Raw genomic sequence first — 19,951 nt, forward strand, 5'->3', positions numbered from 1 at the left:
GTAAGGTGATCAGGGATAGATTTCAGGTCTTTCACAAAGGGATGGCTCCTACCCCAATAATCTAAAGCTAGTTCTTGCCCCAAGTTGCTCCACTGAGTCAAGAATGGATCAAAGGAACATGTCCAAACTCTTCAAGGTCTCAAAGAGACTCATCTACTTCTTATTTCATTAGGTAGAATATCCTTTGATTGACCCTCTACAATTAAAATCATAGAATTTAAAACTGGAATATTAGTTGTGGTGAAAGAGCCAGTCCCAAAACTGAAAAGTCCTAAATTATTATGCCTTTGACCACGGTGGCTATGTAACTCTAGCCAAGTTATTTAACCTCTCCATACTTAAAGTACTCAAAACTGTAAGTTGCACAAATTATAAAAATGTTATAAAAAAAAGTTACAGAAAATTATTGTAATGGAATAGTATTATGCTATAAAAATGATGAGTAGGAAAATTTCAGAAAAACTTGGAAAGATTTGCATGACCTGATGCAAAATGAAGCAAACAGAACCAGGAGAACATTGTATACAGTAACAGCAATATTGTACAGTGATCAACTGTGACTGACTTAGCTCTTCTCAGAAATATAATGATCCAAGACGGTTTCAAAGGACTCATAATAGAAAATGCCACCTACATTTATAAAAAAGAATTGATAGAGTTATAATACAAATCGAAGCATATTACTTTCAATTTGTTTTTCTCAGGGTTTTTTTTTTCTCTTTTATTGTTTCTTCTTTCACAATATGATTAATATGGAGCTATATCTTATATGATTGTACATATATAATATATATCAAACTGCTTACCTTTTTAGGGAAAAGGGGATAGAAGGGAGGGAAAGAAAAAATTTAGAATGCAAATATTATTTTAAAAAATGTTTAAAACTGTCTTTACATGTAAATGGGAAAAAATACTGTTTATAAAAAAGATTTTTTAAAAAATAATTGGTAGAGATGCTGGCTTATATTGAGAGTCTCCTCACCTGGGAATTTCCTAAATTAGTGAAATTAGAGGTTCTGTCCCTATCACTATAATAATCATAGTTGCTGATACATAGATAGATAGACAGACAGACAGTCATATATATGAGTTTTTGGAAAACAAAGTTTTGCAAAACACTTTAAAATTTTATTGATTCTCACTGAAATTCTGGAAGGTATTCAGTGCTTTTAATATTATGCCACTGTTGCTCTCAAATGGCATGGGATTTAATAACCAAGTGTTATTACACAAAGGACTCCACTTATACTATGCTGTCTTAGTCAGAATTAATAATTCTAAGCATTAGTACTATTTACCATATTAGTCTAACTGTAATAATAAACTTTTATATGGTGCCTTAATGTTTAGTATTAAAAAGATCCCTAGGGGCAAACTTTTGAAAAGATAAGGGATAAGATTCTCACTGGATATACAGACACAGGTAGATTCCAGTCTGTAGCCTGAATTGTTGGGAGGCAATCTGAGTCAGTGAAATAACAGATCTTTCCAGAGTTAATTAAAAAGGAAGTGGAAGAATTTATAAGAGTTATCAATGAAGAAGAAATCCCATCTTTTTTTAACTCCTCTTGTCTTGAATCTCTTTCCTTGTGCTGTCTGCACAATTGTCACCACAATTATGGAGGTAACAAATAGGTGGTAATACCTATGTTTTTATATATTTTATAGATAGCAGAAATTTCATCACCAAGTGGCCATGTCTCTGCTGTTTACTTTTTTTTAATTAATTAAATCCATAGTTCATCACTGAGTCAGAATTTAAAGAATTTCTAGCTTAATAAGATCTGCCACAATTTGTTAAGACCTGAAATTTGCCACCACAGCTATTGAGAACTCGGAATCACCACCATGCCATAATAAAGCATAAGAATAAGATCCAATCACAGATTATTCAAAATATCAACTACCAATATTTAGGAAATAATGCTGCTGTGGGAAGCAGATTCAAGATGGCAGATTAAGGGCAGCTACCCAATTAACAGGGCTACTAGGTGGCTTAATGGATAGAAACCAGACTTTGAATCAGAAAAATTTATCTTCCTAATATCAAATCTGACCTCAGACATCTTTTTGCCTCAGTTCCCTCATCTGTAAAATTCTCTGAGAAAGGAAATGGCAAACTAGTCCCATATCTATTTCTCTCCCCCCCCCAAAAAAAAACCCTCAAATGGTACCACAAAGAATCAGACATGACTAAAAAATGACTGACCAAAAATGCAGTGGAATTCTCCCAACATTTCCCTCTGAACAAGTTTAAAATTTTCCTCAAATAAGATTTTAGAGCAACAGAACCAACAACAACAATAACATGGGGCAAGATTTTTTCTAGCCTAAGAAAACAAGAGGTAGACAGGAGAAGTCTATAAATTCATGGTGGAGTTCCTAGTAGAGGTCTGGTGCCTATACATGGAAGAGGAAGAGGAGGAGGAGGAGAAGGAGGAGAAAAAGGAGGAGGATCTAGCTTTTCAGAGCTAGTTCTGAAAATAGCAGCATGAAAAAACCCTGAAGCTTGGGATACCCCAGCTGAGCAGAACCCAACTTTAATATAAAGTTTAAAGTCAAGAAGTAGGCTAAAAAAGTGAGCAAACAAGGGGGGAGAGAAAAGGGGGAGCGGAGTCAAGATGGTGGAGAAGACACACACGTCTATCTAAGCTCTTCCTTACCCTCAGACTACTTCTTTTATGAAAGGCCTCAGAATTAGTGCTTGACTGTCAAAACACACAAATATTGGGAGTACAACACATTACTAACAGAAGATATTCTCAAAATTCACCAGAAAAGGTCAGTTTTTGCTTGCGAGCGGGGATGGTTAGGCCAGGCGCAGCATCAGGAAAGTTGGCAGTGAGAGCACAGAAGGCATCTCACACTGAGCAGACTGGAGTGGGACAGGGTTTTGTGAAGACCAAGTTAGCACCTTGGATGCCTTAGAATCAGCCAGAGTCAGGATAAGCAAAAGTCCTTGGTCTTTATTCTTTGTCTTTAGGAGTAGAAGTGAACAGGATGAACACAGGATCTCCAAGACCTTCCTTCTCTCTGTCTACCACCAAAATGACACTGGCTTGTCTTACTCCACCTCCTAATCCGTCCTACAATCATTTGTATACACCAAAAGATTGAACCAGCACAGAATAGTAGGAAGGGCCATTTTCCAAGCATATGCTAATAGAGTATTGTCCAATCGGTAGTTAGCCTTAAGTGCTTGGTTGTCTGACCTCAGTGCATCAACTCAGAGTTTCAGCCCTTTACAGGGTGTGGTCTCACTTGATGAAAAATTTGTGGGGAGAACTTTACCACAGTGTCAACTACTTTGCTCTGGCAGCAAGCCAGTAAATCAACAGAGAAGCTATAAACACAGGGGGTAAAGACTATAACCCAGAAAAGCTAGGGTCTCTCAGGACCTGGCCACACCCACCCAGCACCAAGAGTGACTCAGTACACTCTCAGAGAGCAACTGTTGCTCCCAATGCAGCCATTGCTGTCCGGCTGCTGCTTTGCTGCTACTTCCTGTTGTCTATAGAGGAAGCTTGGTAACACCACACCACCCCAAAAGGAGATGGCAGGGGTTTTTTTTGTTTGTTTGTTTGTTTTTGTTTTGGGGAGGGGATGTTTAAATGAGTAAAAAGTTAAAGTGAGCTCTAACTATACATAGCTTCTATACTGATAGAAAGCAGACTTCAAACCCTGAGGAGACTAAAAGCAGATTAGCAGATTGTCTCCAGATAAAACTCTAATGGGGGATATGATCTAGTCCCCACCACACAAGGCTCTTATAGAAGAAATTAAAAAGGCTCTTACAAGAGAGCTAGAAGAAAAATGGGGAAAGGAAAGGGAAGCTTTACAAGAGGATCTGAATAAGTCATCCTACTCATTAAAAGATAGAATGGATAAAGAAATCAAAGAAATAAAGAATTAGTGAATGGGAAAAAGAAAATAGCTCTCTAAAAAATAAAATTGGTGAAATGGGAAAAAATTCCACAGAATAAAACAACTCATTTAAAAACTTAATTGGACAATTATAAAAAGAAATAAAAAGTAAATGAAGAAAATAATTCATTAAAAATCAGAATTGAATAAATGTAAATAAATGACTCAAGGAGACATCAAGAATCAGTCAAGCAAAACCAAAAAAATGAAAAAATAGAAAAAATGTTAAATGCTTACTGGAAAATAGATCTAGGAGAGAGAATCTGAGGATTATTGGACTTCCTGAAAATTATATTGAAAAAAAAGAGCCTAGACACTATTTTTCAGGAAATCATCAAAGAGAACTGCCCAGATATTATAAAAACAGAGGGCAAAAGAGACATTTAAAGAATTCATCGATCACCTACTGAAAGAGATCCCAAAATCAAAATTCCAAGAAATACTATGGCTAAATTCCAGAACTATCAGACCAAGAAAAATACTACAAGCAGTTAGAAAAAAACAGTTTAAATACAGAGGAGCCACGATAAGGATTACTCAGGATCTAGAAGTGTCCAAAGTAAAGGATCAAAGGGCCTGGAATCTGATATTCCAAAAGGCTAAGGAACTTGGTATGCAGCCAAGTATAACTTACCCAGCCAAAATAAGCACTTTTTTCCCAGGGAAGAAGATGGACATTCAATGAAATAGATGAATTCCATATATTTCTAATGAAAAAACTGGAACTAAACAAAAAGTTTGACCTCCAAATATAGGACTGAAGAGAAACATAAAAAAGTAAAAAGAAATCTTGGGAACCATATTTCTGTTATGAGTATACATAAAGAATACTCTATTGGTTTTACTGTTATAATGTAAAAAAGAAGCTAGAGGTGGAAAGGAAATCGTACCAGAAAAAGGGAAAAGTGAAGATATTACATCTCATGAAGAGGCAAAGGAAACCTATAATATCTGAGCAAAAGAAGGGAGGGGGATGAACATAGTGTTTATCTTGCTCTCATCAGAATTGGCTTAAGGAGAAAAATATTAGACATTCAATTTACAGAGAAACTTCTCCCACCTCACTGAAAAGTGGGAATGAAAAGGGATGGAGTAAGCTAAGTAGAAGGAAATACAAAAATTGTAAGGAAAGGGTTTAAGAAAAGGAGATGGACTCTAAGGTGGGAGGAGGGACCCTAAAAATGGAGGGCTGCATTGGGCAAGTGGTGCTCATAGGTTTAATATTAGGGAGGGGCATAAGGGGGAAAGAAAAGAGAAAAACATAATCTGGGGTTAACAAGATGGCAGGAAATACAGAATTAGTCATTTTAACCATAAATGTGAATGGAATAAACTCCCTTATAAAGCAGAGGCAGATAGCAGACTGAATTAAAAGTCAGAATCTTATAATATGTTGTTTACAGGAAACATACTTGAAGAAAGGTAATACATAAAGAGTAAAGATAAAAGGCTGTAACAGATTCTACTATGCGTAAAATCAAAAAAGCAGGGATGGCCATGCTGATCTCAGATCAAGCAAAAGCAAAAATTAATCTAATTAAAAGAAATAGGAATAAATTTAATATAAATAAAGAAATAAAATAAATATAATATAAATAAATATTTTTTAATAAATTTGATATAAATAAATAAATAAATGAAAGAAAATAAAAGAAATCAGGAATATATCTTGCTAAAGGGTAACGTAGATAATGAAGCAATATCAAAAGCAAAAAAAAATAAAATGAGCAAACAATAACAAAAATGGATCATAAAAAGCTACTGTGGTGGCAGGGAAGATCAAAACAAAAATCCAGAAGATAATACTGTGAAAACAGCTGCCAAACAGACCTCAAAGAAAAACACTGATTGACTCAAGCCCACAGGAATTCCTGGAAGAGTTAAAGAAAAAGATAAGAATAGTGGAGGGAAACTTGCAAAAAGAAATGGGAGTGATAGAAGAAAATTATGAAAATAGAATTATCACTTCATGTATAGAGAAAGCTTTTAACAACACCCATTCCTATTACAAACACCAGAGAGCACAATAATCATTTGAGTATATTATTTACAAATGTGAATGAGGAATTGACTTTGGTTGCATAGCTAGCAAGGTCAAACATTAAAGGGACACAGGCTGAGCTATTAAAATGTGTAAATAGATAAAGTTGACAAATCCATTGCCAATTGAGAGACAGCATGAAATTCAAAAGTAAAGATTCACAAAAGGAGGTAGATCTTATATTTTCTATGTTTCTGGCAATTTGGAGGAGAAACAAAAAAGAACAGAGAGGTATGAAAGGTATTTTTTTTTTGCCCTTAGGATTTGATTTTTTTTTTCCAATTACATGTAAAGATCATTTTCACCATAGATTTTGAATTCCAATTTTTTTCTCTCCCCCAAGACAGCAAGTAATTTCATGCAGGTTATACATGTACAATCATATTAAACATATTTCCACATTAGGCACATTGTGAAAGAAGAATCATGAAAAAAAAAAAAGTAGAGGAAAAAAGCATGATTAAAAAAACAAACAAACAAACAAACAAACAAACAAAAAACACCAAAAAAGTGAAAATGGTATGCTTCAGTTTTCATTCAAACTGAATAGTTTTTTCTCTGGATATATTTTCTATCACATCTTTGGGAACTGTCTTGGATAATTGTATTGCTGAGAACTAAATCTATCATAGTTGATCATAATACAATATTCTTATTACTGTGTACAATGTTCTCCTGATTCTTCTCACTTCAGTCAACATCAATTCATATAAGTCTTTGCAGGGTTTTCTCAAATCTGCTTGCTCATCATTCCTTGTTCAGCCATTGCCCCAGTTGGGGCATGCTTTCATTTTCCAGTTCTTTGCTACCACAAAAAGAACCGCTATAAGTATTTTTGTACATGTGGATCTTTATCCCTCGTTTATGATCTCTTTGGAATATAGACCTAGTAGTGTTATTACTGGATCAAAGGATATGGACAGTTTTATAGCCCATTGGGCAGAATTCCAAATTGCTTTCCAGAATACTCACATCAATTCACAACTCCACCAATAAATCATGTCCCAAGTTTCCCACATCTTCTTTAACATTTATCATTTTCCTTTTCTATCATATTAATGAATCTGATAGGTATGAGGTAGTTCCTCATAGCTATTTTAATTTGCATTTCTCTAATCAACAGTGATTCAGAGCATTTTTTCATGTGACTATAGAAAACTTTAATTTCTTCATCTAAAAAGTGTCTGTTCATATCCTTTGACCATTTATCAGTTGAAGAAGGGCTTAAGTTCTTATAAATTTGACATAGTTCTTTATCTATTTAAGAATGAGACATTTATCAGAAACACTGGCTACAAAAAATTGTTTCCCAGCTTTTGCTTCCCTTCTAACCTTGGTTGTATTGATTGTGCTTTTGCAAAAACTTTTACATTTAATGTAATCAAAAGTATCTATTTTGCATTTCATATTGTTTTCTAGCTCTTGTTTGATCATAAATTCTTCCCTTCTCCATAGATCTGACAGGTAAGTTATTCCTTGCTCTCCCAATTTTCTTATGGTATCACCCTTTATGTCTAAATCATGTACCTATTTTGATATACAATGTGAGATGTTGGTCTATGCCTAGTTTCTGCCATATTATTTCCTAGTGGGCTGCCAAAATCCCAAGCAGATTTTGTCAAACAGTGACAAGAAGCTGAAGTTCTCCAGTTTATCGAATAATAAATACTATAGTCATTTACTACTGTATCTTGTTCACTTTGCCTATGCCACTGATTCACCAATCTATTTCTTAGCCAGTACTAAATGGTTTTGATGATTACCATCTTACATGGTTTATGGCTCAGTATGGATGGGCCATTTTCCTTTACTTCTTTTTTTTCATTAATTCCCTGCATATTCTTGACCTTTTATTCTTCCAGATAAATTTTGTTATTTTTTTCTAGCTCTAGGAAATAATTGTTGGTCATTTGATTAGCATGGCACTGAATAAGCAAATTAATTTAAAATAGAATTTTCATTGTTATTATATTAGCTTAGTCTATACATATACAATTGATATTTTTCCAATTGTTTAGATCTGACTTTATTTGTGTGAAAAGAAAGATATTCTTCATTGGAATGAGATGTTTTCCTAGAGCAGTTCTTAAACTTTTTATGTATCCCTTTTCATAATTTGGTGAATAATATAAAATATATAAAATTTTTAAAAGAAATCAAAATTTAGTGAAAATAACTGTAATTTCTGGATACCCTGGCTCATATTGAATCATATATTTCCCCTGAAATCCATCCAGAAGACCCCTTGGTATGAGATTTGGTTCTACAGTTATGAGACTCCAATGATGTGTCAGACCTACAGGAGATGAACCTTAAATATGCAAAATACAATATAGAGAAAATATGGCAAAAATAGTATTGACTTTACCGCTAGAACTTTCCATGTCTGCACCCAGCACAGTATTTTGCACACAATAGGTACTCTAAAGATCTATTGAATGTAATTGAATCTGTAAAATGAAGGAATCTCCAAAGTCTCTCTCACTGGTATTTCAATAGAATGAAAGTTCTTTGAGGGCAGGAGTATGACTGACTATTTCTTTGTCCTTGTATTCCCAGCACCTAGACTTGAACTTAAATTGAATGACATTGAACGTGAGCTTTGTAGTTCTAATGTTTTGGTTCCGTTTTTTACCCCTTAACGGAATGTTTTCCTCTTTTGGGTTCGTTAATTTACAACAGTGGGTCACAATAACAGCTGAAACTGGATTCATTCTCTTAACCACCGAAGTAAGGATTGGACAGGACCCCCTCAATTACTCCAGCTCCACTGTCCTCCAGAGATCAAAGCAAAACCAAATGGGAAGAGCTAAAAAAAAAGGGCAGTTCCCAGTTCCCTAATGGGAGGAGGTATAAGGGGCCAGCCCCCAAGCTTTCTGTCTTCCCTGGGGTCCTGAGAAAGGAGGCGCTTGGCGACCTCTATAAGCCAAAGGAAGCTACGGGGAGCAGAGGCGGCCAGCCGGCCAGTCCCTGGTGCTTTTCCGGGGGACTAGAAACAGGGTCTTTGCCAAGGCTCTTCCCACCCCGCAAGGGGCCCTCCCCCCATGCAGTGTCTGCCTGCCTCCACCAGTGGCAGCGACTAGGGGGTCACGATCAGGAGTGGGCTGCGGAAAAGAATCCAGGATTTCTGTGAGGGGCAGCCAAACACCGCCCTCCCCACCCCCCGCAATTTCATCCACTCCGCCAGGTTGCAGGGGAGGTTCTTGGTTCGCCTCCGTGGACCAGCGTCCCTGTGGACCAGCGCACCCGACTCGCAGTCATGTCCGAAGCTGTGGTCGCTTCGCTCCCCACCCTACTGCTCCTACTGGGCCTCACCGCAGCTGGTAAGCCGTCCGGCTCTCCCGGCCCTGCAGAGAGCCCGCGGGAGGGCAGGGGGGACTGGAGATAATGGGGGGGGGGAGGGAAGGGGAGAAACTAAGCACTGCGGGGGTGCAGGAGAAGGCAAAGGGGAATTGGAGGAACGGAGGGAGGAGAGAGGGAAGCAGGAAAAGGAACGGAAGGGAAGAGGGGGAGGAGAGGGATGGACAAATAGACACCAACAGAGAGATACAGACACAGAGACCTAAGTCAGGTACACAGGCTGAGGAGCTAGCTCAGGCAGGTTTTGATATGAGGCCTGACTGGCTAGATCCTCATTGAGAGCAAGAGAGAGTCCCATAGAGAGGGCTGGAGGGGATGAACACACACACACACACAACCCTTGACCAGATTCTTCAGAGCACTGAAAAACATTCCCGGGGAAGGGGCGGGGGGAGGGGGGGGACAACGGGGAGGATGTGATAATTGAACATTGAAACTCCTCCTAAATCCCCTCCTCCACAAGTGGTTCTCCAGGAGCTTGTCAGAAATCTGTACCACCCTGGTTCAGGTGCATACTGCCACTCCTTAGGGCATTCCTTCCCCTGCAGAAATGGGCACCCATACCCTTGGTATGTCTAATGGATCAATGGGGAAGATTGCCTAATAGTTCAGATTAAAAGAGAATTCGGAAGGAAAGGAGGAAGTTGTGCATTTTCTGCTGAAATTGTCTAAAGGGGAAATTTGGAGAGGAGAGCAATTGCCTTTCTTTGTGAACATCAGGAAATGGAGTGGGAGGCAAAACTGTTCTTTATCCATTTGGACCATAGACAAGGGAACAGAGGATTGAGAAACTCAGCACAGCCAAACCAACCCAGCAGAATCTGTAAAGAGTACTTCCCAAAATAACTCCAAGCACATAGGATCTATACCACTGAACTTGTGGTAAAAGAAATGTTTGCTTTAGAAACAGATCCAGAATGGGGTTGTTTTCTGGGGGAGGTGAGTATAGGAGGAGAAGATTTGGGAAACACTACAATTTGGAAATATTATTGTTGAAAAATTCCAGGACTTGAAAACAAAACTAGAACAGTCTGTTTTCTTGCAACTTTTTTTAATCAAAATAAAGTGATTACACAAGAGAGTTCCTGAATTTTCAATGTCATTCTGTGATAGTTAAGCCCTGTTTCAAATTTACTGGCAACCTAGACAATATGCAATCAGACTCCAAGCTTCAGCCTTTAAAAGTTTATGTAAGCCCGTGAGTCTACAAATGCAGACTGAAATGTAGGGCATTTGTTTGAAGTAGGCAAGAAAAGTGAGAGATTAAGAAGTGACAGAACTTGAACAGGAGTCAAATCAATTGAAACATTAATATTCACCTCTAAAATAGAGGCTGTGCCTACATGTCTTAAACCTGGAGCAAAGCTGCATTTTTCAGCTCTTTGCCTCACACCTCGAGTCTCTGCCACTATTTAACACCAAAACTTCCAGAGATTTTAGAATGACAAAATTTATGATTGCATATCCATCACACTATTATTTATTTAGATATGCACTGTGGATCTTTGCTTTAATAGATGGAGTCTTTGTACCCTGATATACATATTCTCCACTTGGAGTATTCTTAGTCTCTAGATATTAGTTTTTTCACTAGCAAAACTAGAAGCATAAACCTGATCCACATATTCTCCACTTGAGGTATTCTCAGCTTCTCTGCATATTATTTTTTCATCAGTAAAACTAGAAACATAAATCTGATGATCCTTAAAGGTATTTCCAGTCTGAAAATCTGAAATTTATGAAATTTAAGCCACTAGAAAGGTGCTGTATTCCACAACTTGCTGCAGGCACCTTTTTTCCTATCTTCTGACCAAGAGATGAAGAAAACATCTCTAGCACTTCTAAAAATCAAACTTAACTATTGGGTATCTCCCAAGAGTAAATGAATGAACTCCCTCAAGTGGGGTGATTTCATCTGATATATCACATACATCACAAAAAATCAACAGTCCCTTTATTTCCCACTACTTTCCTCCAAAAATCTGTGGGGCCTTCTTTCTATCCAAGTGCAGTCATTTATCGCGCAAAAAGCTCTATATTAACTAAGATTATGTGCCCTTTTGATGGGATGGATGAAAGGAAAAATGATGAACCTGGAGTCAAGAGGATCCTGGCTGTGCCTTCTTGATTCTGACTTCTGTGAGCCTCATTTATTTCATATCTAAAATAAGGGTCTTGGAACTAGCTAATTTCAAAGATCCCTTCCAGCTATGACCCAAATATCCCTTCCCAGACCATAGGTTTTTCTTCAAGCCTTTTAACATTCCATGATAAACAGTGCAACACTCAAGATTATGCACCTCTTATTCCTTCCTTGCTCAACTCGTAACCAGTGACTAAGATAGATTACCTGCCATTATTTTGGATAGTGCTTTGTGAATACTGTGTTTGGCAGTAGACAAGATCTCTTGATTATAGGGGTATGTGGACAGTCTAACCTCTTCATATCATATGATGATATCATGAGTAATATAGTGAAATCATTATATAACATTTCAAAAAGTTAGGTTCTCTTAATTTTGTTAACTTTTTATGTATTATTTTGTTGGTTGGGATTGATTTTATTTATAATAGAATATTTTTAAAAAATTTTTGAAAAGTAAATCAACATTGTTGTCATTGTAGATGTTGTTGGTTTTGGCAAGTCATGTTCAATTCTACATGACTCCTTTTTTGTCCATGAGGTTTTCTTGGCAAAGCTATCGGAGTTATTTGTCATTTCCTTTTCCAGTATATCCCATTTTACAGATGAGGAACTGAGGCAAAATGGGAATAAGTGACTTAAAGCTAGGTGGTGCAATGGATAAATTACTAAGTCTGGAGTCTGTAGATGGAGATGAAGGTGGAGAACATTCCATGCCATTTAAAATGCTTAGAGCTGGAAGATGGAAAAGCAGGAAGGTCAGTGACATTGAATTGAAGAGTATGATTGGGGTGCTGCAAGGGTGTAATAAAACTGTTAAGGTGGGGTAGGGGCTCAATTACAAATGTCAGAGGATTTTATTTTTTAGATGCTGGAGATGATAGGAAGCTTCTGGAGTTTAAAGTGGGGAAGGAAACATGACTGAACTTCAATTCAGGAAAATCACTTTGAGAGCTCAGCAGAAGATGGATTGGAATGGGTTGAAACTAGTGGTGGGCAGGTAAACCAACAGGCTGTTGCAATAGTTCATACATACATGAGGAAATGATTCCTCACCTTCAATAAAATGGTTCACTATCAGAGAAGAAGAGATATATTCAAGAGATGTTAGAAAGATAAAATCAACAAACACCAGATTGGAGATGGGGTGGAGATTGAGAAAGAGTAAAGAGTCAAGGATAGTTTGAAAGAATAAGAGATTGAAAGGATGGTGGTCTGATCTTCAGTGGTACAAGAGAAAGGGGAAGGGTTTGGAATAAAAGATGAGTTCAGGATTTCTACAGGACATGTGGTCATGAAGTAATATATCAGGAGAAGAGAAGAGATCCTAGCCAAAGCACTATAAATGTCCCTGTGAGGTACTTGAGGTTAGTATGTGTTATCTGAATGAAGGTACAGCCAGAGACTGAGGAATAATCAAATAGGTTAAAGAAGAACCAGAAGAAAGTAGTGTCCCAAAAACCTAAGAGAAGAGATTTTCAGAGAGAAAAGGGTGGTTGTCAGTGTCAGAGGTTTAGAATGAGGATTGATTAAATTTGGTGATTAAGAGACCATTGGTATTTTGTAGAGAACAATTTTGGTTTACTGATGAAACTGCAAACTCAAGAGAGTGAAATGAACAGAAGTAGATGTATCTGTTTTAGATAATCTCAAGAAGTTTATCCACAAAAAGCAGGAGAAAGATATGGGACAAGAGAGAAGGGGGAGAGAAGGGAATGTGGTTAGGTTCAAAGGACAAAACAGCCAATAACTTTAATAATCTAGTGTTTGATAAACCCAAAGACCCCAGTTTTGGGGATAAGAATGCATTATTTGACAAAAATTGCTGGGAAAATTGGAAATTAGTATGGCAGAAACTAGGCATTGACCCACACTTAACACCGTACACCAAGATAAGGTCAAAATGGGTTTATGACTTAGGCATAAAGAATGAGATTATAAATAAATTGGAAGAGCATGGGATAGTTTACCTTTCAGACCTGTGGAAGAGGAAGGAATTTATGACCAAAGAAGAACTAGAGATCACTATTAACTACAAAATAGAAAATTTTGATTATATCAAGTAGTAGGGCCCAAATGAATTGGTATGGGCACAGATGTGGCTAGCATGGATTATAAAAGTATATAATCTTTTATAAGATTATAAAATCTGATAATTTTATGTAAGTCAGGGGAGAGAAAGTCAGAGGAAAAAATAGAAGTCAATCTAAAACAAAAAGCCTGAGGCATGAAAGAGTAGACACCCCATGATGTTTTGCCTGACTACATTCGGGATGTCAGAAATTTTTTGCATCAACAACGAAATGATTGCAGCTATATAACATTTGTTTTGCAGCTATATAACATTTGTTTTGCATGAGATCATTTAGCATTAATGGACTTGCCTAATTGTCCCTATGGAAAGGTGTTACATAATATATGGCAAAAAAATAAAATGCACTGACTCTAGAAACATCTCTCGCCAGCACTATATTGCTACAGCCTCTGAAGGGATGGAAGACAGAGTTGGAATGCAAAGGTTGGGCATGGTATAGAAAGAAACTACTTTTGTTTGGGGGTGGAGAGGCCTGAAGACAGTAAAAGGGCTGAAATTAGCACTTAATTTATTTCCCCCTTATTTACCTCCTTGAGAATTCTAATCTTATCCTCAAAAACTCTATCACCTGGGATTCTTGAACCTGGTGACACTTTCAGGACCCAGATTTAAGGAACAATTTTCTTTATCCCAAAATATAACAAGAACAACTTATTCCATTTTCTTATTTACTTCCTTCTTACCTTACCATCATATTCCTTTCTCTCTTATTTATCTTTCTTTGCCTTCACTTCAATTGTCCTATCTTCTTTTTCTCTTTTTATTCTTGTTACTTCTCCCCTTAGTCCTTTTTTCCTATTCTTTCCCATTCCTTTTCCCTCCATCTTCAAATCCTTTTTGTTTTGTTTTTTTGTTTTGTTTTGTTTTTTCCTAATTCTTCCTCTTCCCTCTAGAACTCCTCCAGAAAATGGGTCCCAACTCTTGGAGCTTCAAATATCAGTCCTTTGCAAGATAGACATTGACTGTACTGCAAATAGGAGGCAGAAAAAAAAATCCACATATTAATGAAAGTAATGGGGAAGGAAGACAAGGGGAGAAAGGGTCTCATTAAAAAGCCTGGCTAGCTGCCAAATAGGAAATATTTAAAACATGACATGACCTTTGCCTTTGTTCACATTTAGGGAAATATATACACTGAGGATCACTTCTCCTCATTTGCTTGTGACTTTCAAAAGAGAACAGTTTTATTTAATTTGACTGAAAATCCAAGATTGTTATGAGAATATTACATTAACCCTTTGAAGCATCAACTTGAAGCATCAGTTGATAGAACCTTGAAGCACTTAGAATTCAGTCCATGACTCATTTTTGAAAATTTAACAGGTCCTTAAACAGTTATTCCTTGATTTATCAATCTGTGAATATTTAATTATCACAAATATTATGAAGCAAAAGGAATGTCAAGGTAATATTGTATAAAATTATTTCTTAGATGTCTTCTAATGAACTCGTAGAAAGTTTGGCTATTATGTAGATAATTATATTTCTGAACTATCTATTTTTCAAGAATGTTGTAAGAAATTGCAAATAGGAGTAGATTGCTGCATAAATGGGTTCTAATCATTAGATCAGAAAATCTCAGGATTGGAAGAGACTTTACCTGCCAATTAAGATAAACTCAACTAATTTAGAAATGCCCTTTACAACATCCCTGACAGTCCAACCTCTGCTTGACCATCTTTTTTCAAAAGACAACTTATTAACTAACAAAGCAACTTGTTCCATTTTAAAATAACTCTGAGTGAGTTCTTGTACTGAACAAAACTAACTAAATAAAAAAAAAAACTTCCTGCTTTCTTCCTCATAGTTTTAACTTTTAGTCTTGTGAGATATAGAGAAAAGAGCATTCACTGGACATGACTAAAAAGATCTCATTTTGGATCTTGGCTCTACATTTGCCAGAGGATCCTGCACAAGATGTTTTAATTTCATTGAGCCTTCATATTGTAAAATGGGGATACTTATATTGTCTACTTCATATCATAGTTGGAAATAAACACTTTATATAGCAAATTACTATATAAATATAAGCTGTTGTGCTGAATATTTTATTCTTTTTAACTATATATGAATGGTTTTACAATTTTTGAAATATGTAAATAAAAGGAATCATAATATTTTTCTGTAATTAGATATCTAAAGTACTTGAATCAAAATAAGATTTTAAACATAATGTGGGTGGAAAGAGGGCCTTATTTATTTTATTAAAATTGGGAATGCTTTGGCAGATTACAGCCTTAAATCTCTTTCCCTTCCCTTTTCTTTCCCTCTATCATATCCCAACAAATCTAGCTTCCATGAATACCTCTCCTAACCCTTAGCCAAATGGCAGGATAGTATTAAACTTGGAATTTTTAAACAGAAACCTTAAGCATAATCCAGCCTAACTTTTTCATTTTAAACATGAGGAAACTAGAATCCTGAATGGTTATTGTAACATAAAATATGTAAGTAAAAATATATATACATATAAAGGGATATTGATGAGGTTCCCTCAGTTCCCAGTCAGGGAGCCAAAAATGATGAGGTTGGTTCTGCGCAGGGCAGGGAGTTGTGAGAACCTCCTTCTGATCAGTGCAGGTCTCTAGTAAATTAATTTACCAACCTGAAAAGTTAGACTGGCAAAAGAAGTTTATTGGCACTTGGCATTGGGAAGTTAGCCTTTGCTAGAAAAGCCTGATTTCCAAGTGGCAAGGTCCCAACAGAGAAGTAAAGATCTAACAGAGAAATTCCAACAGAGAGATAAATAAGGTCCTGTTAGGGAAATAGGTGAGAGAGATAAAGAGGGAGTAATGCTGAAAAGAGAATGTCTTTTCAGTGGGCAGAGGGCTGCAGCTATGCCAAGGAGAGAGAGAGAGAGGTTCCTTGGCAAGATTCCTGTTTTTGGCCCTCTGCAAGGAATTGAGCTGAAGGAAACTTGTTATATGGGCAGCTCTTGGTGGAAGCTGGGAGCAATTTGAGTTGAAATCAGAATAAAGAATCTTCTAATTGAATGAGTGTCCCTGGACTAATCTCCAGCTCAACAGAGTTGGATAGAAATCTCAATCTCCAGCTCTGGCTAAGTAGGAGCGGTACTGGACTCAATTAATCCCACCCAGGTAACAGAATGAAACCACTTTATCTTGATTCTCTGGGGCAGGTCTCTCAGGGGAGAGCTTCTCTGAGGGAGTTTCTCAAGCTTTACCCCCAAAGTCCAAGAGAAAGAGTGAGAGAGAGTTTGGGGGCTCCCCTCATCAATATGAGAGGCCTGAGTGGAATAAAAAGTCATTATCCACTGGGATATAATAGAAGTCTTTCAGAAAGAAGTGGTATTTGACTTGATTTTTAAGTGATAGAAAGATATTCAACAGGTGGGAAAAAGCAGCAAGGTATTCCCCAAGGAACAAAAAAACTGAGAAAAGTCCCAGAGAGTAATATATCTTGGTAATGTATAAGGATATTAAACATTCAAATTAAACATAAAATGTGTGGTTGGACATAGTTTCAGATAAGGGTAGAAGTTCAGGATAATGCAGAGTCTAGGTAGAGTGTGGTCTTCAATGCCAAACTAAGAATTTGACCTTGACTTAGTGGGCTACAGAGAATTGTTGGTGATTTTTGCTAACCTAACCTAAATAGTTGTTGGAAACCAATAAAAATTCTGAATCAGGGATCTCATAAGATCATAGAATCATAGATTTAGAATTTCAAATGAACTCAGAGGTTATTGAGCCCCTCTTTATATAGATGAGGAAACTGAGACTTTAATCTTCCTCCTGAATTGTAGAACCACAATACCAACGGTCTACCATATATCTCCATTTTGATCTCCCATAGGAAGCTCAAGCTCACTATGACCTGTATGGAGCTTTCTCTTTCTCATGAACCTATCTTTTCTCAAAAACATCAGCATCCTTCCGGACATCCAGTTGTGCAATCTCAGAATTTATCTTCAACACTTCATTCTCTCTCACTTCATATATTGAATCACATGCTAATATATATTAATTCTAATTCCACAGCAGCTCTCATATCCATCTCCTATTTATTCATGCAACCAATACCTTACTCAAATTCATATCCTTATTGCTTATCTATATTACCTATATTATTTTAATAACCTGCTAATTGGATTCTCTGTTTCCCATCTCTTTACCTCTTCAATCTATCTTTGACATAAATTTCAAAATATTTTCCTAAAGGAGAAAGAGGACCATGTAACCGTTCTGATTGATTAAGAAGCTTTAATGTCTCCTTATTCTCTCTAGGATAAAATATGAACTCTTAAGTTTGATATTTAAAGATGTTCATAATCTGATTCCAACCTATGTTTCCAGATTCATTTCATATTATTCCTCTTCCAAGAACTCTACATTCCTGTCAGTCTTCCTCCAAATTCAGCATGTCTTCTCCATCCCTGTGCCTTTGTACAGGCTGTCTGGGCAAATAGCTTCTATTTATTTGTTTCTCACCTCTGCCTCTTAAGAGCCTTAGCTTTTCTCATATTTCAATTCTGTTTTTACCTCCAACAGATGATATTTCCTGATTCTTCCTATCTATTAGCATTCTTGCCCCCCCCCTTCAAATTATTTTATATTTTCTTCTCTGTTTACATATTAAATAGCTCATGGGGAATATAAGCTCCTAGAAGTCAGAAACAATTTTGTCCTTCTAACTCCAGGGCCTTGCCCATTTTTTATTATTATTGTTAAATCACATATGATTCTTCATGACCTCATGGACCTTTTATCTTCCACTAGCTCCTAAGTTTTGTCAAAGTTGATATTCATTGTTTCCAAGACTCTAATAGTCCTTCTCATCTTCTGCCGTCCCCTTCTTTTGTCTTGAACCTTTGCCAACATCAGGGTCTTTTCCAATGAGTTCTGTCTTCTCCTCATGTGGCCATCATGTCAGTTAGCGTCAGTATTTGATCTTCTAATGAATAGTCTGGATTAATTGTTCATTATAAGAACTTAACAAATGTTTGATAAGCTGAATTGACTCGAGGTAGTACCAACTGGACTTGGTGATTGATTGAGAGGAAGGAGATTGAAGAGTCCTTCTCCCATGCCTTCAATTCTCACCTCTAAACTGATAATTTGCAAATCTCTGCATTTGAACTCAAGCACTTCGGACCAACAAGAGTATCTGGAATAATGGAAAATTTAATGGCTCTGGGGTCACAGATTTGGAGTTATAACCTCTACTCTGTTCCTAACAAGTTGTATATCTTTGGACAAGCCACTTTCAACTTCAATTTCCTCATCTTAAAATGACAGGTTTGGAGTATATAATTTCCAAGGTTTCTGCTCTAAATGTATGATCCTATAAACCACTCATCTAATCTTTCATGTTTCAGACTTGAGAGTTTTCTTTGACTCTTCAAGTTATCATCTTAAAGATTTAGGAAGGGAATAAATAGAAAAGACTCAGAGTTAGGAGGAGAACCAGGAAACTTAGGGGTCTTTAAAGCCAAAAAAGGAGAGGCTATCCTCAGGAACATCACAGTCAACAATGTCAAATACTACAGAGAAGTGACAGAGAAAACCTACTTTAAAAACAAATTGTATTTGAAGATTTAGCATTTATTGAATTTTAATAGGGTAGTTTCATTACAGCAGTGAAGATGTAAACCAGATTACAAGGAGTTAAGCAGTGTATGATGGGAAAGTGGAGGCCCTGGGTAAAGAAAACTTTTTTTTAAGAAGTTGGGCCATGGAAGATTCATATGAATTGATGCAAACTGAAATAATCATAACCAACAAAACAGTATACACAATGATTGCAATAATGTAAATAGAAACAATAACAAAATGAAATTAAATACAGTGTCTCTCTATTGACCAACATTATCTCTACATAAGAGTTGAGAAAATGCTTCTTCCTTTCTACAAAGGTTGGGAGGAAAAACTGGATATGGAACAATGCACATTTCATTAAACTTAGTTGACATATTGTTTGGTTTTGCTAACCTGACTTTTCTCCTCTTTTTAAAAAAATGTTTTATTATAAGGGATGATTCTCTGAGAAAGGAGAGGAATATAGACAGGAAGGAAAGAAAAGAAAATGCTAAGAAGTTTGGAGGAGAAGGAAGCATTTCACTAGAACTTAAGATGTTCATCAAATGCTTTTTCCCTTCTAGCCCAGAGTCACAAAGCCTTAAAGAGTCTGAGGGCCAGATTCCAGCCCCAGCATTCTATCCATTGACCACCTCACTGCCCAAATGAAAGTGATATAAAGACAAAATATATCAATATGTGTGTTTAATTTAAAAGAGTGAATGGAAAAGAATGGCCATAAATGTAAGAAAGAAATGTGACATTAACTGGATGAGGTGGAATTTTCAAAGAAAAATTTTTTTAAGAATGGCAGAATCTTGAGCATGTATTTTGACAGCTAGAAAGAAAAA

General features: G+C 36.5%; 1 protein-coding gene across 2 annotated transcripts in view; it reads left to right on the forward strand.

Annotated features, from left to right (window-relative positions):
• LOC100913237 (CD302 antigen) overlaps window positions 1–19,951 on the forward strand; it is a 176,982-nt gene that overhangs the window by 119,600 nt on the left and 37,431 nt on the right. Inside the window, exon 1 of one of the 2 annotated variants that reach the window (XM_012544758.3) lies at window positions 8,821–9,288. The exons of the other annotated variant lie outside the window; for it this stretch is intronic. Coding sequence (XP_012400212.1) covers window positions 9,225–9,288 — 64 coding nt within the window. The 5' untranslated portion in view covers window positions 8,821–9,224. Of the gene's footprint in view, window positions 1–8,820; window positions 9,289–19,951 lie in introns of those variants that run through there. 2 annotated transcript variants of the gene reach the window in all.

The sequence above is a fragment of the Sarcophilus harrisii genome, chromosome 3, assembly GCF_902635505.1.
Source record: "Sarcophilus harrisii chromosome 3, mSarHar1.11, whole genome shotgun sequence".
Lineage (NCBI taxonomy): Eukaryota > Metazoa > Chordata > Mammalia > Dasyuromorphia > Dasyuridae > Sarcophilus > Sarcophilus harrisii.